This window comes from Lolium perenne, chromosome 6 (genome assembly GCF_019359855.2).
Source record: "Lolium perenne isolate Kyuss_39 chromosome 6, Kyuss_2.0, whole genome shotgun sequence".
In the NCBI taxonomy this organism is placed as follows: Eukaryota; Viridiplantae; Streptophyta; class Magnoliopsida; order Poales; family Poaceae; genus Lolium; species Lolium perenne.
The window spans coordinates 209133460-209153526 of record NC_067249.2 but is presented as its reverse complement, the minus strand read 5'-3'; the positions used below and the strand labels follow the sequence as shown (position 1 = coordinate 209153526).

Below are 20067 nucleotides of genomic sequence, written 5' to 3'. Positions count from 1 at the left end.
AACGAAAAGTGTGTTTAGCATATGAGCACCGGTGCTCCCAGTTTTTAAAAAACATATTTCTAAGATTTCAAAAAATCTGAAATTAAATACCCACATACATATAAAGAACTCGAAGGTATGGTAAAAATTTCGGAGAAAAATATGTTGTATTGAGCTATACAAAATAGACAACTGTCTGACTTTTCCATTCCTATACAACCACAAATTTGTTATTTTTCTGTAGCTCTCCAAGGCAATTTCTATCAAACTTCGCACGAGTATTTAGAACATGTATGTATTCATAAAATAAATATTATGATTTTTTGAAATATGATTTTTTTAAATATTGGAAAATGCACAAATCTACACTCGAAAAGAAATACTACCTTCGTCCCAACAAAAATATCTCAACTTTGTGAAAAATTGATATACAGATCCTTCTGCATCAACGACGTGCCCTTCTCTGCTGCTCAAATCTCTGTCCCAAGTAGCGGCTCAGATCAAGCTTCAGACTGCAGGACTATCACATCACACCGTCAATTCCCGTCTTTCCCCAAACGCGGAAGCATCAGGCTGCTTCACAGTGCTTCAGTCCTTCTAAACCCTTTCCCCACGTTCCCCTCCCAGTCGCCGGCGACGGGAACGACGCACCGGCGATGGACGGGGGCCACGGGCAGAGGCAGCCGCTGTCTCCGGCGATTTCGGCCTCCGCGGTGGTACCCCACCAGCGGCAGATGCAGCTCCACCAGCACCCGGCGCGGCCGGCCATCGCCGATCTCTTCACCCTATATCTCGGTGTGCGTGCCCCTCCCTTCCCCAATCCCTAGCTTACGCGTCTGCGACCGCTACTTCTGACCCTGGGTGTGTGTGTGTGGATTTGCAGATGAACTCCAAGCAGCGGGCCGAGGACCCGGCCAAGGAGACCTCGTAAGTTGCCTTCTCTCCCGTGGCCTTCAATTTGGGCATTTATTTGTGAACTGTACTCCGTGCGAATTCGGTTGGATTAGTGAGTAACATAGTATTAGTTGTTTTGAGGTTGTATGATAGACGATGATGCCTTCTTGAATGCGATATTATGCTGATTTTTTTAATTAGCCCGTGCTACTTATTTGGTAGCTATATACTATGTAAATTGTCTCCTAGAACTGTTCTGTAGTTTGAACAGGGGAGTCAGTTTTAGTAAATAAGTTTTTGCAGAATTTAATGTGCTGTAAAAATTGAATTATTCAGGAACAAGCTGCAGAAGAGAGTATCTGCTCTTAACAGAGATCTGCCTCCCCGGGACGAGCAGTTTATTTCGGATTTTGAGCAGTTGCGCACACGGTTTCCAGTAAGCATAAGAATTTACACAAACAGTCATTTTGACCAGTCATTTTGACCACAGGACCAAAAATAACACAAGAAATTGATTAGATTTTCATGTTTCTTTAGGACCAGGAGCAGTTACAGGCAGTCACGGAATCAGTTCTCATCTCATTTGTTCTGCAATGCAGTAGCCACGCTCCACGATCTGAGTTCCTGCTCTTTGCTACGCGGTGTCTGTGTGCTCGGGGCCACCTTAGATGGGACAGCCTCATTCCATCTCTACTCAGTGCAGTTTCTTCTGCTGAGGCACCAACGGGACAAGCGGGTTCTGTGACTGTTGGTGGCCCTGTATCTTCTTCCTCAGCTATTGTAGCACCAAGTGCTCCAAGCTTTCACGCGTCAAATCCTACATCTCCTTTATCAGCAATGAACGCTATAGGATCTCCTACTCAATCTGGTATTGACCAACCTGTAGGTGCAAATGTGTCACCCATGAAGGCTACTGAATTTGCTAGTCTTGGGCAGCTTGGTACCACATCAAGAGGTGACCAGTCTGGCAGGGGAGCAGAAACTAGTTATCTGTACCATTTATCCTGTAGGATCATTTTAGCCGGGCTACAGTCCAGTTTGAAGCCAGCTACCCATGCCGTGACATTCCAGCATATGGTAAATTGGTTGGTTAACTGGGACCAGAGACCCCGTGGCGTGGATGAAGCCAATCCAGCGCAAACTAGGATTGAAAGGCCCGTGCATGAATGGATGCATCTATGCTTAGATGTGATCTGGATTTTGGTTGATGAAGAGAAATGTCGTGTTCCATTCTATGAGCTTGTTCGCAGCAACTTGCAGTTTCTCGAGAACATTCCTGATGATGATGCTCTAATTTGCATCATTATGGAGATCCATAGGAGGAGGGATATGGTGTGTATGCACATGCAGATGTTGGATCAGCACCTTCATTGCCCAACATTTGGAACCCATCGGTTCTTGTCACAATCCTACCCAAGCATAGCTGGTGAATCTGTAGCCAATTTGCGTTATTCTCCCATTACTTATCCTAGTGTTCTGGGAGAGCCACTGCATGGAGAGGTAATGTTACTCTTTTAGCAAGCAGCCACATCTTTCATTTTATGCTTACTTTTCCCGTATTTGTTTACATTGTTATCTTATGCAATGCATTGAAGCCTCCGTTCGATCTCATAATGTTTGCTATTCCCTCCCTGCAGCAATACTTTGTTGGGGATTTTTTTTTTATCATAGTCTATAAACTTAAGCAAACATTGAGAAAAATTACTGAAACATCATTGTAAATCATTGGGAGAATGAGGGAGGGATAATTAAATGTACGACCACACTATTTAACAAGATTTGAAAAACATATGCTATTTATTTTGCATGGATGGAGTTTGATTTAATTTTCCTTCCCAGTTCTCAGTCTCCTATATAAAACACTTACTTGTACCATTTATCTGTTCTATAATGAAATAAGGTGAATGCATTCTGGAGATAGATTCTATAATGACATTTCACGTGGCCAGTCAGACACTTCTATGTATATTAGTCGTTCTTCTGTGACCATCTTGATGCATATTAGTGACTGAAGTTGGTATATTTCAAGTGCAATGTTTTAAAAGTTTTTATGTTTAATTTTACAGGGGTCAGTATTTTTATTGCTATGGTTTAGTTGTGTTCAGTACTGCTGATATAAAAATTATTGTTAATTTGTGGGTGTTTTGCACGCTATTGCTGTATTATTCATTATTATGGCTGATCATAATTATATGCAAGAAGCATGAATAATTTAAATGAAAAAGTGAAAGAACTCAGAACTGTTAGGCAGCAAACTTGGCGGGATTATGTATATAAATATTTATTTAATTTTCTTAGTTTCTTCCTAATATTGTTCTGGGCTGGATACCAAAGCTTATGTTGCATTGTTGTTTAGGATCTTGCAAACTCTATTCCTAAGGGGGGTTTAGATTGGGAACGTGCTCTGCGTTGCTTGAGGCACGCTCTCCGCACAACTCCATCACCAGATTGGTGGAGACGTGTTCTTCTTGTTGCTCCTTGTTACAGATCACATTCTCAAACATCAACACCAGGAGCTGTTTTCTCACCGGATATGATTGGTGAGGCAGTTGCTGACAGGACGATTGAACTACTGAAGTTAACTAACTCAGGTTAGCATATGTGAGCCACTGAGCTCCACTATCTCTATATTCAAGTACAATAAGTTCCTTTCTCTAGTGGATAGCTGATAGGATTCGAGTTTCCATGGGTATACCCCCTTTTTTACTGAAGGCCTTTTTGTGGCATGCAACTTTTACTTTAAAGAAAATATTGAGGTTATCAGCTATTACCTACTGCCTGTGTTCTCATTGCAGTTCTGTCATACTATTGCAGAGACTCAGTGCTGGCAAGATTGGCTTTTGTTCGCAGACATCTTTTTCTTCCTAATGAAAAGTGGCTGTATTGATTTTCTTGATTTTGTGGACAAGCTTGCGTCTCGAGTAGCAAATGGTGATCAACAGATTTTACGCAGTAATCATGTCACCTGGTTGCTTGCACAGATTATCCGTATTGAGATTGTGATGAACACACTTAGTTCAGACCCAAGGAAGGTGATATTCTCTTGTATGATGATCTTTATACATTTATTTTTCCCTTTTCTTTTCTTCTTTATTAAAATGCAATTGTTTAGTGTTTTAATGACCTGTAGGGAGTACCAACCAGTAGATTTAATTAAAACCTTATTAGAAGAAGATACTGACATAGAATGTACAAAAGGGGAGGGTGGCTAAGCTAATCTGGGGGGGGATCAAGCAAGTGTCCTTAAGAGGAGATAATTTCCATTGTAAACATAAAAGGCCAAGAGCCTACACTAGGATTTATGCTGTCAAAACATTCTGTATTCCTCGGCTTCCAGATGCTCCAGCCTGCTACGATGGAAAACTTCCATGAAGAAAGGCCTCTACAAGTGGGTCTGGGCTGATCAAAGAAGATGGTGTGTATCCAAGTTGGTGTCCAAAGATAATCCAATGTCATTCCAACATAAGTTTCTGGAGGGGCAGCTGCAGAAAAGATGTTCCCTGGTTTCCAGTTCTTCTAAGTTGCAGAGCGCAGTTCGAATCCTCAGTGACACATGAATGATATGCCTAAGAACTAAGAAGCATGTCTCTGTTGTTGAGTTTTGTCATTCAGGAAGAGTGCATGCAAAGGCCCTAAGCTTGGAAGTACATTTGGAGTCCCAAATCCATTTTATGGGCACCGGATTTGACCATGCTGAAAAGTTGAATCATAGTATCTGCTGGACGAAAAGGAAGTATTGCCCTGTGGGTAGTGCCAAATGGTCATTGCTTTCCTGAGTAACATGATGGCCGAGGAGGAATTGTCCAAGATCATGAAGTTCATCGAAGGTCTGGAATGAAAGGGGGAAGTGGAATGCAATTGTTTAGTTGATGGCAGGATGCTGTAAGAAGGTTATTCCGTTGGGAAATATGAAAGACACTTTATTGAACTGACAATCTGTTAGAATTAATAACAGTGCTTAACTAACTCAGCTGGACTAACTTCACATCTAAGAGCTGTTAAAACTTAAATGGTTACCAATTTGTTTTACTGGATAGTATTTTGTATGCTAACCCTGTTATGTGTTTTATTGTATTTGTTTCAGTTTCCCAGTTAAAAGTTCATTGTATCCATATAAGATCGTTCTAATTATTCTTGTTTTATCAGGTTGAAACAACACGCAAGATAATTTCGTTCCATAAAGAAGACAAGAGCCTCGATCCTAATAATATCAGCCCTCAAAGTATTCTTCTTGATTTCATAAGTAGCAGCCAAACTTTGCGCATTTGGTCTTTCAACACTTCAATTAGAGAGCATTTGAACAGTGATCAGCTTCAAAAAGGCAAACAGATAGATGAGTGGTGGAAACAGACGACGAAAGGTACTTGTCCCCTGGATGGCTGGATTTACCATCATGCTTTTGCTTTGTAAAAATGCTGCTAATTTAGGAGTTCGTTAAGAATGTGTAGACAGGTAAGTTAACTAATCAAATATAGGAAAATTCTTGTTCTTTGCATTACATAATAGCACCAGAATTCACAATTCAGGCGATGCATGTTACTTATTTGAGAGATGCTTAGCTGCACACCATTATTACATTTTGCATTTCGTCATGTATCTCTGTATGATTTAAATGCATTCCCCCCTTGAAATAATAGCTTCGGGAGAGAGAATGATAGATTTTATGAACTTGGATGAACGGGCCATGGGCATGTTTTGGGTTCTCTCCTTCACCATGGCACAACCAGCATGCGATGCAGTCATGAACTGGTTCACATCAGCTGGTGGGGCAGAATTCATTCAGGGACCCAATATGCAACCAAATGAAAGAATGACGATGATGCGTGAAACTTACCCCTTGTCAATGACCCTGCTTTCTGGGTTGTCTATCAACCTTTGTTTGAAGCTTGCTTTCCAGCTTGAAGAGACTATATTTCTTGGCCAGGTAAAACCTAGAAAGTTCACATTGCTGCTAATACCCTAGTTAATTTTATATTTCTGTTCTGTATTTGTTTTTATACACCCTACCGCAACTTTATTGGGACTAAATATTTTGTTAATATTGGTTTTATATACATTAGCTGATACAGAACAGAAGTAGAAAATAATTTAGTTCACATTTTCTTTCACATGATCAGAAGAATTCCTGTGCATAATTCTTCTGTTCATCTAAATAGCAATTGATGAATAGTTTATATGTTATATAGTTTTGCTAACAATATGTGAGTCAGTGACTCATCTATTTTAAATTTATGACATCATTTGTAATCTTAACTGGAAATATATCTTTCTAGAAGTATGCATATAATCACACTTATCTGTTCTTTTGTTGCCATTACTAATATTCACCTGTCTTTAGATTCTCCAAACTTGTATATTGCTACCCTAATCTTACCTCTGTTCTTTGATAGGCTGTTCCTAGCATTGCTATGGTGGAAACCTATGTGAGGTTGCTGCTTATAACACCCCATTCATTGTTTCGTCCGCATTTTACAGTAAGTCCTGCTGCCTACTAAGGTGATCTGTATATTTATGTGGCAGACTGTGACTGCTGTTTTCCTCTGATTTCTGAATTACTTCCCGTGACTATAACTTGTAAGCCAAAAGGCCCCCATCTTCTGACTTTGTGTAAATCATAGTTATATGGAAATTCTGATATGTTCGTACTATTTAAACTTGGCAGACATTAACCCAAAGATCTCCATCTATTCTGAGCAAATCTGGTGTGTCTTTGCTCCTGCTTGAGATACTGAATTACAGACTACTTCCTCTGTACAGGTCATTCTCAACCTAATTTAGAAAAACCTCAAATTTGTGTCTTTTATTGGTATCATTGTACCTTTTTCTTACATCAACATGGTTCTTTTCTAGGTATCACGGAAAAAGCAAAGCATTGATGTATGATGTCACAAAGATAATATCAATGATTAAGGGAAAACGTGGAGAACATCGCCTTTTTAGATTAGCTGAAAATTTGTGCATGAACTTAATTCTCTCACTGAGAGACTTCTTTTTGGTGAAAAAAGAGTTAAAGGTAAAATATTACTTGCTTTTGTTTGGAAATTCGGCCATCACTAGTCCATTGAGTGGACTTCTATGTTTATGTAGGGACCAACCGAGTTTACTGAAACGCTTAATCGCATAACCATAATAAGCCTTGCTATCACCATCAAGACACGTGGAATTGCCGAGGTTGAACACATGATTTATCTCCAACCACTGTTAGAGCAAATTATGGCAACCAGTCAGCATACTTGGTCAGAAAAGACTTTACGTTATTTTCCTCCCCTTATTCGTGATTTCTTAATGGGGAGGATGGATAAGAGGGGACAAACTATCCAAGCATGGCAGCAGGTATCATTTTATTATTTCTTTTTGGGACAAGTGTTTGGCCATTTATATCTGTATGCATCTACTCATCACTATCTTGGGCAGTTTATAGTTCATTTTTATTGAGGATTGCCAAATGACACTTCTTTTGTTAAGTTTTTAAGCATGTAATAACTAATAGCTGCTCTTCATATTTGTGGAAAGTCAACTGGTGGAGAATTTATCGGTAGTTTGTTCATCCTTTTATGTTCTAAGTGCCCTCAAGTTCTTACACCTCCAGATGATATTATTACCTAATAGTGCTTTGCTACTTTATGGATATAAGTTGGACAAATAGGTTCTTGTGACCTGAAAATACAGCAAGTCCATATACTTGCTCTGGCTGTGTGAATAAGTGTATTCAGATCACCAAAGGTCTTAAAATTCCCAATGTAGCATAAATTTTAGTTCCCTTTAGTTGCTATCAGCCTATCACATGTTTATAAGATGAAACGCTGTGCCAGGTCATGTTGTTCTTCACTTCAGTATTGACAATACTCTCCTTTCAGGCAGAAACTACCGTTATTAATCAATGCAACCAGCTACTGTCACCATCAGCTGAGCCGAACTATGTCATGACTTATTTGAACCACAGTTTTGCTCAGCATCGTCATTATCTTTGCGCCGGTGCTTGGATGCTAATGAACGGACATCTTGAGATCAACAGCACAAATCTTGTATGTCTATTTTTGTGTGTGATAACTTTGATACAGCTGTGTTCTGTTACTCTATATGTGTTGCTGGATCTTAATGCAGGCTCGTGTCTTGAGAGAGTTTTCACCTGAAGAAGTTACAGCAAATATTTATACAATGGTAGATGTTCTTCTGCATCATATCCAGCTTGAGCTTCAACGAGGGCATCCAGCGCAGGTGACTCAAGATATTCACCTTTTGTTATTTTGTTAGTTGTCTCTTTGGTTGTTTGTTTATGTGGTTTTCGTTTTCTAGTAGTCCGTGTGTAATATTGTCTGGCACTTATCTGATGCAGGATTTACTTTCCAAAGCAATCACGAATCTTGCATTCTTTATTTGGACACATGAGCTACTTCCACTGGACATTCTGCTGCTAGCTCTTATTGACAGGGATGATGATCCTTATGCTTTACGTCTTGTGGTAAGTCCTCTTAAAATAATTCAGTTTGCATCCCATATTTCTAAAATCATGATCATTATGCTTTCTGTAGCCAGTTTTAGTTACGATTGACCATTTATCAATTGTTACAGCTTGAACATTCTACTAAAAACTGTTTCAAAAGCTGTTCATGGTCAAATATTAAAGCCTCTAATCCAATCTTTCAACCCTACACTGATTTTCTTCATGACATGGTAGCAACGTGGCGGACTAGTGGCATCCACGCCAACTGAAACCACTCGTGAAATTACCCGAGGGTGAAAAATGGACTGTTTCGTTAGTTTGAGACACTGAACATAATTGTTTTCAAGTTTAGGGTCGGAAAGTGTAGACCTTCGCCAGAGTTAAGGGTTGAAAACTACATTTTTTTGCTATCACATTTGCAGTTTTCTAAGCTCTTATAAGCTGTTAAACACATCGATATGGTAACATGGTACAGTTTTTTGTTCTAGTAATTAAGATAGTAACACATGGGCAGCATGTGGACACCTTATGGTAACACATTACTCTATCAAAGTGCTTTAGGAGTAGGCATAGAGTATCCTACTCTATATGTATGTAGGTATAGCTTAGTTGAAACATAGTCCTTTTTTTCATATCCTATTTGCAGTTTTCAAAGCTTATGCAAGTTGTTAAACAACTTGGATATGGTAAGTTGGTAACATGCTATAGTTTTTTGTATTAGTCATCAAAATAGTAACATGTTACAATATCACTGTTGTAACAACAGTGTTGTTGGAGCAGGCGTATAGTACCCTACTCTATGCCTAGGTATAGGCGTATAGCTTAGTCTTTCGGTGAAAATCTATACCATTACCAACCATGATTGTCAAGAGTAGTACAACCGTAAGTCAGTGACTACAACGATATACCTTGTATGAGGCTCTGTTTGCTTAGGCTGGAGGTTACAGAGAAGCAGCTGGAGCTAGTAAGATCTGAGAAACAGCTGGAGCTGGTCAGCTGGTCGATAGTGTTCATAGCCTGAGATGGATTCAGATATAATCTACAAGGACTTTATTGGAACCCATCGACTTCGTAATTTTATTTTCTGTCGTCTCTTCTAGTCTATTTTACATGCACAACTCGCATATCAAACCTTGCTCCAACAGTATATACATGAACAAACACCTAGAACTCTAACAGCAAGTGCGAGCACAGCGAGCTCCAGAATGCATCTGTCACCAGTAGGACTGGCAGCAACAGTTGACAAAGGGAGGATGGAAGGGCAGCACAAGGGCAACTACCGGCCGTAGGCAGAGGAGATCTGGGAGTAGCGGAGGACGGAGACTCGCGGTAGCTGGCGGTTCAGCTCCAGCTCGGCGTAGGGCATGGAAATTGTGGAAGAGCTTGGGATTGATGGGTGTGCGAGGAAGGTGGCAAGGACTCGCGGATGGTGCCAAAGGTGGAGTTCGGCTGCTGCTGCTGTCTTCTCTCAAACCTTAGGCAGCTCCATCACACCTGAGATGGGAGGAGATTAGATTAGGGATGGGAAAAGGGAAAACTGTGAAGCATTTCTTTTTATATATGGGCTTCTCCACTCCAGTGTAAAACCGACAAGTGCTTCTACCAAGCGCAGTGAAAAACATTAGGTGTTTGTTGAGTTGGTGCTTCCAGAGGACTAGAAGCACCACAAGCTAAAGCATGAAGCCCAATAAACAGGGTCATTGAGTAACAACCAGTGCCCGAGCTAGCTAGTTTTTACTATAACTGTCTATATTTTCTATTGTGTATACCAAGGTACTTAGGTACTTAGAAGGCATTATACTCTGATAAATTTAATGTTATTACTTACTAGCTGTTTCACCTGTGCATACAAAACCTTGGACTTGCTTTAATTGTAAATTTAACATTACAGATCAGTCTGCTTGAAAGACCGGAACTTCAGCACAGAATTAAAGCATTCTGCAGTTCTCGTTCTCCCGAGCATTGGCTAAAAAATCAACATCCAAAAAGAGCTGAGCTCCAGAAAGCTCTTGGTAACCATCTCTCATGGAAGGACCGGTAATTGCAATCTTTTAACTGATATTCAAGTCCAACATCTCAAATTTGCATGATATATGATATATTCGTTGCACACATGCATAAAGCAGGTTCATTCTAATAGTATTTGTCTGCTGAATTGCAATACATGCTAGCTGTTTCATGAATCTTTTTTTTTTTGTTCTCATTGCCTGGTACAAAAAGGTCTAATATATTTGGAGCTCTTGATAAATTTGAGGGCACCATGGTGGTTAGTTCATCTTTAGTAAGGGACGTTTTTCTGGTATGGTTGATGTGTATTTATCCATTTATTTTCCTTAGCCTCAAATTGGACCATCCTTGTTTTTGCCTGAATCTCGCCGGTTTGAGAAATCGTTGTCTTATTCCCAAGTCCCAACTATGTGGCCACTTGCTTTTGATCTACTGAATTTGTAAGTGCGGATGTTAGATGCTTTTCTTTACGTTATTGCTACGATTGGATTTTATTTTAGCAGTGGGTTATATATCTACTTCCCTGATATAAGAAACATAACTACCTTTGTCATGTTTGATTTTTTGTGTCTAAAATCCTCGTAATAATCAGTAAAGCATTATATAGGTTTAGTGATAAAAAAGTGGTACCTTTAGATTTCTATTTTGAACTACGTTCTTATGAACATGCTTCTGTAGTATTAAGAATACATTGTTATGAAATTGATCAAAGTTCAGATTAGATTTGCGACAATTCTTCCAATACACTGCTTGGCCCAATGCCAACAGTCCCAACATGTTGCTCCAGATTAGAGGGCCAAAGGGCATATGGTAAAAAGGTATAAGATGAGACCAAGGATTAGTGGGTCTCCAATTTGGGACACATGGGGTAGCGAGCAATGTGTTGCCTCTCTTGATGCTGGTGTTTGTAAAATTAACAAAGGGAGTGCTAGCCTGAAGCCGCTGGCTGATAAATATCCTCTGATAGTATCGTACTTCCTTTGTTTATATAATCGTGCAGTCTCGTAGCATGACAAATTATGTTGATTTCGATATATTTTACTTTGAAAATAATATTCTATTAGGGTTTTGCTGTTTTGGGGTTCTATGCAAGTTACAGAAGCTTGATTCACTATAGTCGCGTTGTTAATGCAGATATCCGCCTTTTTTCGATGACATTGCTGCCCGCTTGCTTCCAGTCATCCCGCTGATAATTTATAGGCTTATTGAGAATGATGCTACAGATATCGCAGACAGGGTTCTTGCATTTTATTCTACCTTTCTCGCCTTCCACCCACTAAGATTTACATTTGTGCGCGATATTCTTGCATACTTCTATGGTCATCTTCCTAGCAAGTTAATTGTCAGGATCCTCAATGTGCTGGGTGTTAGCACCAAGGTAAACCCCTGTTTCTCTTTTCTATGGAACTCTTCTCCCTGTCTTATTTCATTCATTTACTAACGGTGAACATCTTACAGACTCCTTTCTCAGATTCCTTTGCTCAAACATTAGGGTCGTCAAACTCTTCTATTTGCCCGCCACCAGAATACTTTGCCAACCTTTTGCTAGGCCTTGTTAATAATGTCATACCTCCTTTGAGTAGCAAGTCCAAATCAAATCCAGCAGATGCTTCTGGAAATACAGCACGCACAAGTTTCAGCAAGCCTCATGCATCTGCGCAAGCTGGTGGAAGTAGTAATGCCGATGGTCAGAGGGCATTTTATCAAAATCAGGATCCTGGGTCATATACACAACTTGTTTTGGAAACAGCAGCTATTGAGATTCTATCACTTTCTGTGCCAGCTTCTCAAATAGTGTCTTCTCTAGTTCAACTAATAGCACATGTACAAGGAACGCTTATACAATCAAATAGTGGCCAAGGAATGTCTGGTGGTTTGGGCCAGAACTCTGGGCTGCCAACTTCACCTTCAGGCGGGGGTGCTGAATCTGCAGCTGCCAACCGAGCAAACACTTCTGCAAGTGGAATCAGTGCTAACTTTGTTTCTAGAAGTGGCTACTCCTGCCAACAATTATCTGTTTTGATGATTCAAGCATGTGGCTTCTTGCTGGCACAACTCCCACCAGAATTTCACATGCAACTATACTCGGAAGCCGCCCGAATCATAAAAGATTGTCGTTGGCTTGCTGACAGTTCCAGACCTGTTAAAGAGCTTGACTCTGCTGTTGGTTATGCACTTCTGGACCCAACATGGGCTTCTCAAGATAATACATCGACAGCCATAGGTACTGTATGACATTTTAGTTTTGTTGTGTTTTTTTTGCACAAATTCAACTTCAATATTTGGGTCCATTCAGCTCAGCATTAACTTTTTATGCTGCTGCTGTTTTGCGCTCACATTATATGTTTGTGCTGCCTTGATTGCAGGTAATATTGTTGCCCTTCTACACTCATTTTTTAGCAATCTTCCACAAGAGTGGCTGGAATCTTCACATACCGTCATCAAACATCTTCGGCCAGTGAATTCAGTTGCCATGTTGAGAATTGCGTTTCGCATATTGGGCCCCTTATTGCCTCGTCTAGCCTTTGCTCGACCTCTATTCATGAAGGTATGCCTTGTTTTCCCTACCTGCTTCCTGGTTACTAAGAAAACATGTTCTGTGGGATTTACAGTTTACATAATGAACTTGGAGTTGATTTCTAACTGTTGTGAATTGAAACAATATACTCCCTCCATCCTCAAATAAGTGGACATTTAGCCTCAAACTTTGTCCATAAAAGAGTGTACATCTATCCTCCCAATGCATTTTAAAGTTGCAACAATTGTTTCTTTCTCATCGCACGGAAATCAAACCCAATACTATTCAGCACATGTTATCTTAATTTTCTACATACACTTAGCTTATTGGAGGTGAAAGAATTAAAGAGGAGAGAGATGTTGGTTTGCATCTTCCCAATGCAATTTTCTTCCCTTTTGCTAATCTATCTTGAAAATCCCGCACGTTCACTTATTTGTACCTGCAATCTCAACCATCAAATCAATATCATGTTCATCATTTTGGCATCTTCATGGCTTGTGTTCTGTCTTTTGTTTCAGAAGAAAAAGGCATTGCCAATTCTATAGGAATAGTTACTACTCCCTCTGTTCCAAAATAATCGATGTTCTAAGTTTGACCAAAGTTATGGAAAAACGTCTAAATATACACAACGTCAAATCAATATAGTACAAACATTTATTGTATCATTAATGTGATAAAACCAAATTTGTGTTTCAGATGTTGATATGTTTTCTAAAAGTTGGTCAGACTTGAAGTAGTTCGACTTAGGAAAAAACTATAACATTGATTATCCTGGAACGGAGGGAGTATATGGTTGGAACAGGGGATGAGTTTAGACCTCATGGAAAAAAAAATTGTGTCTTTGCTCTCCCCGTAGCCTTGTAGCTTGGAAAGTTTACTTGTAAACTTGTAGGCTGTAGCTATGACGGTGATGATCCCATCGATGCAATTAAATGAGCAGCTATCTGTAACACAAATAAGCGTATGGTAAATCAACTTACTTACATTCATCACATTCGTTCAGTGTACAACTCATGTAGAATCACATATAAAAACAGAAATGTTAACAATACAATATGCATTACAACTCAGAAAGATTGATGGAATAAGATTATATTTAAGGTTTTACTCAGATGATTGATCAGATGGAAACAAATTCAATCTTACAAAGGATCAGTACTCCCTCCGTCCTCAAATTAGTGTACTTCTAGGTTTAAAATTTGTCCCAAAAAAGTGTACATCTACACTACTAATGCAGTTAATTAATGCAATTAGCTCCTCGTAATCACTCCCCAACTCCATCATCCAATCCTCATTCCTCTTCTCCACCTCAACCACCAATCATCATTCCCCTCATTCAATTAATAGAGTGAAGACCCATAAAAGATGAGAGAGAACTAAGTTGTCTCCTATTTCCTAGAAGTACACTTATTCACGGATGGAGGGAGTATCTGGAAGGCCGGAACAGTAGAACTTAAAATGGCAGATTAGATGAAGATTGTAGTCTCAGGATTAGATTCCAAAAGAAAAATTAGAAATAACTTTGTGGAAGAAGTTAGTATGATGTACCCTGGGTTGAGTAATCCTTTGTCCAGGGTAAGCATCAGATCATCTGATCAAGTCAATATACAATCATCTTTTCTTATTATGAACCACAAAAAACAAACACTAGTTTCACACAACATTAGATGACCTATGGCGCTGCAGTATGTGTCCTGCAGATGTTGCTGGGTCTGATTGGCTACCAATATGGCCTTGCGAGGACGATCTTGCTGTCGATCTGAACTCACTGCCTCTCGTGCTTGTGGGCCGGCCGCCCAGTCAGCTGCTACTAGCACACATGGCCCATGGTCGCCACCCGCCTGTCTAGGCTTTGCAACTGCAACATGGGATGCCGATACGATGCGCTGGGTCCACCATAGGGCTCACATTGATCTTGCCATACCTAGGGTTAATTGAACGTATAGTGATACAACTAAGATTAGGCTGCTAAAGAAAGCATGCATGGCAACACATCACAAATTCACAACATGAATCGAGCTGCTACGTTCTTCAAACAAATAGGGTACCATGTAAAAAACACTAAGGATAGATAGGAAATTAGTTTGATTTTATCCTGCATACTATTTAACATAGAAAAAAGATGACCACTAACGTCCGTTTAAAAGACTTTTCTTGCGATGTCACATATATGTGGTCGTTAGAATTAAGTTTGGTGCAAAATTTTCAACTGAGGTTTCCAGATTTATCGGTAGCACTGGATTATGTTGAGTCGTGTTTGATACTTAGTCATACATGATGCATGATACAATTCAAGTAGTATAATACAATTCAAGTAGTATAATTTGAGCTAGTGATGTGTTGGTCTTGTCATGAAGATTCTGATAAAAACTAATTGACATGAAATGGTGCTAACTAATGGAATTTGTGACCAAGCCTATTCATCAATCATCATCGTGTGATGACGAAAAATTGTATGGAATGGAATATAGAATATCAAATGGATACCCCGCAGATAAATAAGGAGGCAAGCACATTACCCAAAGGCTTAGGGAAAACCATTTCCTTAATTTATCATGCATCCTGATTGCCTAAAAAAAGAAATTTCAAGAACTTTTTGGGGGTAATTAAATTGGAGGCGCTGCCGGCTGACGACGTGTATGTATATAAGCATCCTTACATGGTGCAAAACCCCATCAAACTTGGCACTAGCTAGCTAGTAGTTAACTGCTTCATCCAACAAGTACGTCCATAGTAAAAAAAAAAAAACTTTGAAGCCTTCCAAAATGTTTCTGAGTAATTACCTAGCCTCCTTATTTGTGGGTGGTCTATCCATCACATACTCTGTATCCCAGTACATCCATTGTTTCGTCACCACATCTTGATGAATTGGCTAGGTCACATCTCCATTAATTAGTTCTACCCCCTTCCATGCCATTTAATTTTTCATCCATCTTTTTGACAAGACAAACTCGTCATTAGCTCAAATTCTAGTACTCCCTCCGATTCATATTAATTGACTTCAATATGGATGTATCTAGAACTAAAATGTGTCTAGATACATCCATATTAGAGTCAATTAATATGAATCGGAGGGAGTACTAGAATTTCTACCAACATATGCTATTGAAGTTTCCGTGACCAATGTTTTCATGATTTTGTCCATGGGCGGGGAGCTTCATGCTAGTCAGAGGTGGCCATGGCCCATAGCATCCCCTCACCACTTTCGTACTAAAAAAAAGATAATGTTTGTCTTGACCCCATTCCTCCCTGCGCCGCTACTGGCTTCACCGGTGGTCAAATACATTGTTGCATGAAGAAAGTATTTAAAAAAACTAGAAGTATAATACTTTGTTAATTTTCCACTAATTTTCTTATGTTGTCGGGTTCTGCAGACATTGGCTTTGTTGTTCAACGTGTTAGGAGATGTATTTGGGAAGAATTCTCAGTCCTCGCCTCATGTAGAGGCATCCGAAATTTCAGACATCATCGACTTCTTGTAAGACATATTTTGCATGTTTCTCTTTAAAATTTCTCTGGCACGCACTTATATATTAATGTTCTTGCTCTGCGTTCAACTGTTGATTTCTCTGTACAAGTTGTCGTATGAATCACTTCATTTTCTTGTTGGTAAAACAGGCATCATGCGGTCATGTACGAAGGTCAAGGCGGCCCCGTTCAGAGTACTAGCAAACCTAAAGTGGAGATATTGACATTGTGCGGGAAAGTAGTGGATATGCTTAGGCCTGATGTGCAGCACCTCCTCTCCCACCTGAAGACGGATCCAAACTCCTCAATTTATGCAGCGACCCATCCAAAGCTAGTACAGCACCCGTCCTAACGTTGATGTAAGCTGTACAGGCCTGAACGTCAAGCATTTGTAACCTGTAACTTCCAGACTGGAATCTGGATCTTATCAGAATGGTTAGGGACACACCATCTAGCACTGTCGTAGTACTAGTACGTTAGTGCAAATTGCGTTATTATATGTAGCGTCAACTCAATACGTCCCACCAGAGTTCTGCAATCCATTGGCAGGAGTTAGCAGCAGACAGTTGTGTACTAGGAGTACCTGTTTTGCTGTCATGGTGCAAGACAATGCCTCGTCTGGTTGACGGTCACTGTGATGGCTTACCATTCTCATGCTGATCTAAGCTGAGCATCACATTGCATTGCATGCTTGCACGGTTGTCACGGAGCAGGAGCCAAGGACTGTTCTCGTTTGTGGGCAATAACTACCAATGTGCCCATATTCTGAACCGTGGACATCGTGTTACAGTGGAGAGCAGCGACAGCATCTTTGGGCGTGTTTGGTAGGCTGTACTAGCGAGATGGGCCTTCCATCTCGTTTCGGACGAGCTCCCGTATACAAAACGCACTTCGTTTGATAGTTTGGGTTGCATCGGGTGGTACCAAAATGACACTTTAATTGGTTGGTCGCATGGTTTTCCTAGGCTCACCGATATGGTAACATGGTGACCTTAGAGCATCTCTAGCAGAGCCCGTAAAAGTGCAAACCGAAAAACTCGAGTTCAGTCTTCCGAAAACGTGCTTACGGGTCGCAAAACGGCTGGCGCAGAACAGACCTCGTAAAGTAAAACCGAAAAACAGAATATTCGAAAAATTATCATCTTCAGAAAGAACTGTCCGGCCCGCTCCATAGAGCTCCCCGTGCAGACCAGCGGCCGCGCCCTCGACTACAACCGCGAGCTTAAAGATCAGGCGAGGAAGGTCGCGCACGGCTTGATGGGAAACAACCGTGATTGCTGCTGCCGCTCCGCCTTGCTCCAAACCTGAAATTGATGCTAGCTTAAAATTGATTGCTGCTGCTAGCTGCAAGCTCTTGGCCGCGCGTGCTAGCTGCTGCTCGACGCGCGTATGCAGCCGCCGCTGCGCAGCCTATTTGCCACCACGCCGCGTCATAGCCTGATGTGTACATCCGTCGCACGTTTTGCCTGTAGCCACGAGCTTGGTCGTTGTTGAATAATTTTAGCAACACAGCCAGAAATCGGCGGCTGGAGGCGATTGTACGGACGACGGCGGTAGAGAAGTCCGTTCAGTTTTGGGCCTGTAAATCACCCTTTGGTCTGTATTAGTAGGGGTTGAGTCTAAACTTTTTCGGGCCCCTGAAAAAGTTTTTCGGACCGGACGGCGAGTTCAGTCTCTGTTCTGCGCCACTTTCGACCCGAACCCGTAAATCAGCCGGAAAAATACGGTTCCGATGTGGTTTACGGGCTCTGTTAGAGATGCTCTTACCTCACCGATTACAAGATCACCATGGCACCGCCGTTCACAAGCTTCGCCACGTCAGTGGTGGCACCGCCAGTCAAAAGTATCACCATGTCGTCGACCACAAAGACGAAAACCATCATAACACCATCGGTCACGCTGGGCACAAGCATGGGCACGTCGCCCACCATGAAGCTGAATACCACCAAGGGACTGTCGGTCATGCCGGTCACAAGCATCACCACGTCGCCGATCACGAAGACGGACATCACCAAGCCACCATCACCATGGATTATCACCTCTCACTTCTCACACATCATCACCACGTCGTCGTCAATGAAGATGTCAAGCCAGAAGTTGAGCAAGAGTACTCCAAACAATACTTACACATACATATACAATACAGTGTACTAGCGAGTCATTTATTTATCCGTCTATGTCCACCGAAACAAAACCTTTCAACATGAAAGTCATGCGGAATGGTGAGGTGAACCCACTCCTCAAAGGAAATTTCAAATGGTTGAGCGTGTGTGACAAATTTACGAAACTCGAAACCGGTTGTGGGAATTGATTTGTATCATCAACACGCATCTTTTACATGTACAATTTATTTCGATTCGAACTATGTTTGTGCTGATTTGAAGAGATGGTGTGTGGAGTAATGTAACATTAGTGGAGCCAAGGAGGCTCGAGAACAGGACATGCCCCCGCTAGGAACTGCCGAACCGGACGTTTCTCCAAGATCTGTTCCAGGAGTGCTTTCAAACCCGTGCTATGCAAGAAAGTCACTCCGTCCAGGTAAGGGCATCTCCAGCGGCGCGACACATTTTATTGTCCGCGCGCGTCCGTTTGCGTCGCGTCGCGAACGCTGAAATGACCATTTTCGTCCGCGCGTCCGTTTGCGTCTGGGGGTGGCTCCAGCGGCCCGACGCATTTTTTTATTTTTGTTTTTTTTTTCTCTTTTCCATTTGAACATAGTTCCAAATATTACATATTGGAAGATTATTTTACACAAACTAATACATAGTTTGGAACATGGTTTACACAAACTAATACATAATTTGAACAATGGTTGACACAAATAAAATACATTTTAAAAATAGAAACCAGTTGTGTTGATTTCCGTTTGTTCGCTGCCAAGAAAGAACATTTGAGGGCACACCCAGTCACCCAAACTGGAAAATCCAGCGGGAGACGGTGCCCTTGTTGGTTCTACCGAGGAAGAACATACAGAAACCTCCACTACTGGCTTCATCTGGCCCGTAGCCAAATTCGCTTCAAAGAAAGAACACTCTAAGTTCTAACTATCGGTGTCCGAGCTGGATTCGCCGGTGTGGTAGTGCCTGCGGCAGGCTGTGTCGTCGAACACCTTGACGATCATCTCGCCGTCCCCCTCGTAGAGAAAGGTGAGCTGGCAGCCGAGCTCGAGCGCGAGGTCACGGGAGAACTTGTCCCACCCCGTGTGCAGGTACATCTTGCCCTGCCCGTCGAACAAGACCTTCACGGTCCAGCGACAGAAGTTGCAGCTGGCCTCCCGTAGGTGCAAATGCGCCGGCTCGACGAACTCGGCGAACTTGTCCGGGGGCCGCTTGATGCCGAGTGGGTCATCGTCGATGCGGATGAGGAACTCGAAGCAGCGGTCCTCCTGCGAAGACGAGGAGGGCGCAGGAGACGGCGAGCGTGGGGCCGTAGCTGCTCCACCACGGAGGCCCCTGCCCCGGCCCCGGGGGCGCCCAGGGCCGCGGCCTCGACCACCTCGCCGGCCACCAGGACCGGCCATGGACTTCCTCACGGGCCTGGCTGTGTCGCAGGAACACCTAGGCGGCGCTACAGTTGAGCTTTGTGGCGGCTAGGGTTTCTTTGGAGAAGTAGATGAGGAAGAAGAACGCGCGCCCCCTTTATATAGGCCGGAGGCATGCAGTGGCCGTGGGACGCGTGGCGTCGCCATTAACGTGGTTGGCGGAGGTAGGCTGCGGCCGCTCGGCAGCCGAGGCATCGCCATTAACGTGGCGCAGAA

General features: G+C 41.8%; 1 protein-coding gene across 1 annotated transcript; it reads left to right on the top strand.

Moving 5' to 3' along the window:
- Positions 1-519: 519 nt before the first annotated feature.
- Positions 520-16871, top strand: LOC127306239 (mediator of RNA polymerase II transcription subunit 23). The gene is made up of 21 exons (XM_051336864.2): positions 520-776; positions 863-906; positions 1210-1309; positions 1411-2373; positions 3230-3464; positions 3688-3905; positions 5020-5233; positions 5511-5797; positions 6264-6347; positions 6536-6630; positions 6724-6886; positions 6961-7206; positions 7731-7898; positions 7978-8091; positions 8210-8335; positions 10209-10354; positions 11459-11702; positions 11783-12548; positions 12691-12872; positions 16217-16320; positions 16461-16871. The coding sequence occupies exons 1-21, from the start codon at positions 636-638 to the stop codon at positions 16660-16662; spliced, it is 4842 nt and encodes a 1613-aa protein (XP_051192824.1). The 5' UTR covers positions 520-635; the 3' UTR covers positions 16663-16871.
- Positions 16872-20067: the final 3196 nt, after the last annotated feature.

Bases quoted from the DNA above. Each gene is read 5' to 3' on its own strand.
- LOC127306239 (XM_051336864.2), top strand. From the start codon at position 636: ATGGACGGGGGCCACGGGCAGAGGCAGCCGCTGTCTCCGGCGATTTCG. The intron at 2,374-3,229 runs GTAATGTTACTC...ATTGTTGTTTAG, and splicing joins GAGAGCCACTGCATGGAGAG to GATCTTGCAAACTCTATTCC. The intron at 3,465-3,687 runs GTTAGCATATGT...ATACTATTGCAG, and splicing joins ACTGAAGTTAACTAACTCAG to AGACTCAGTGCTGGCAAGAT.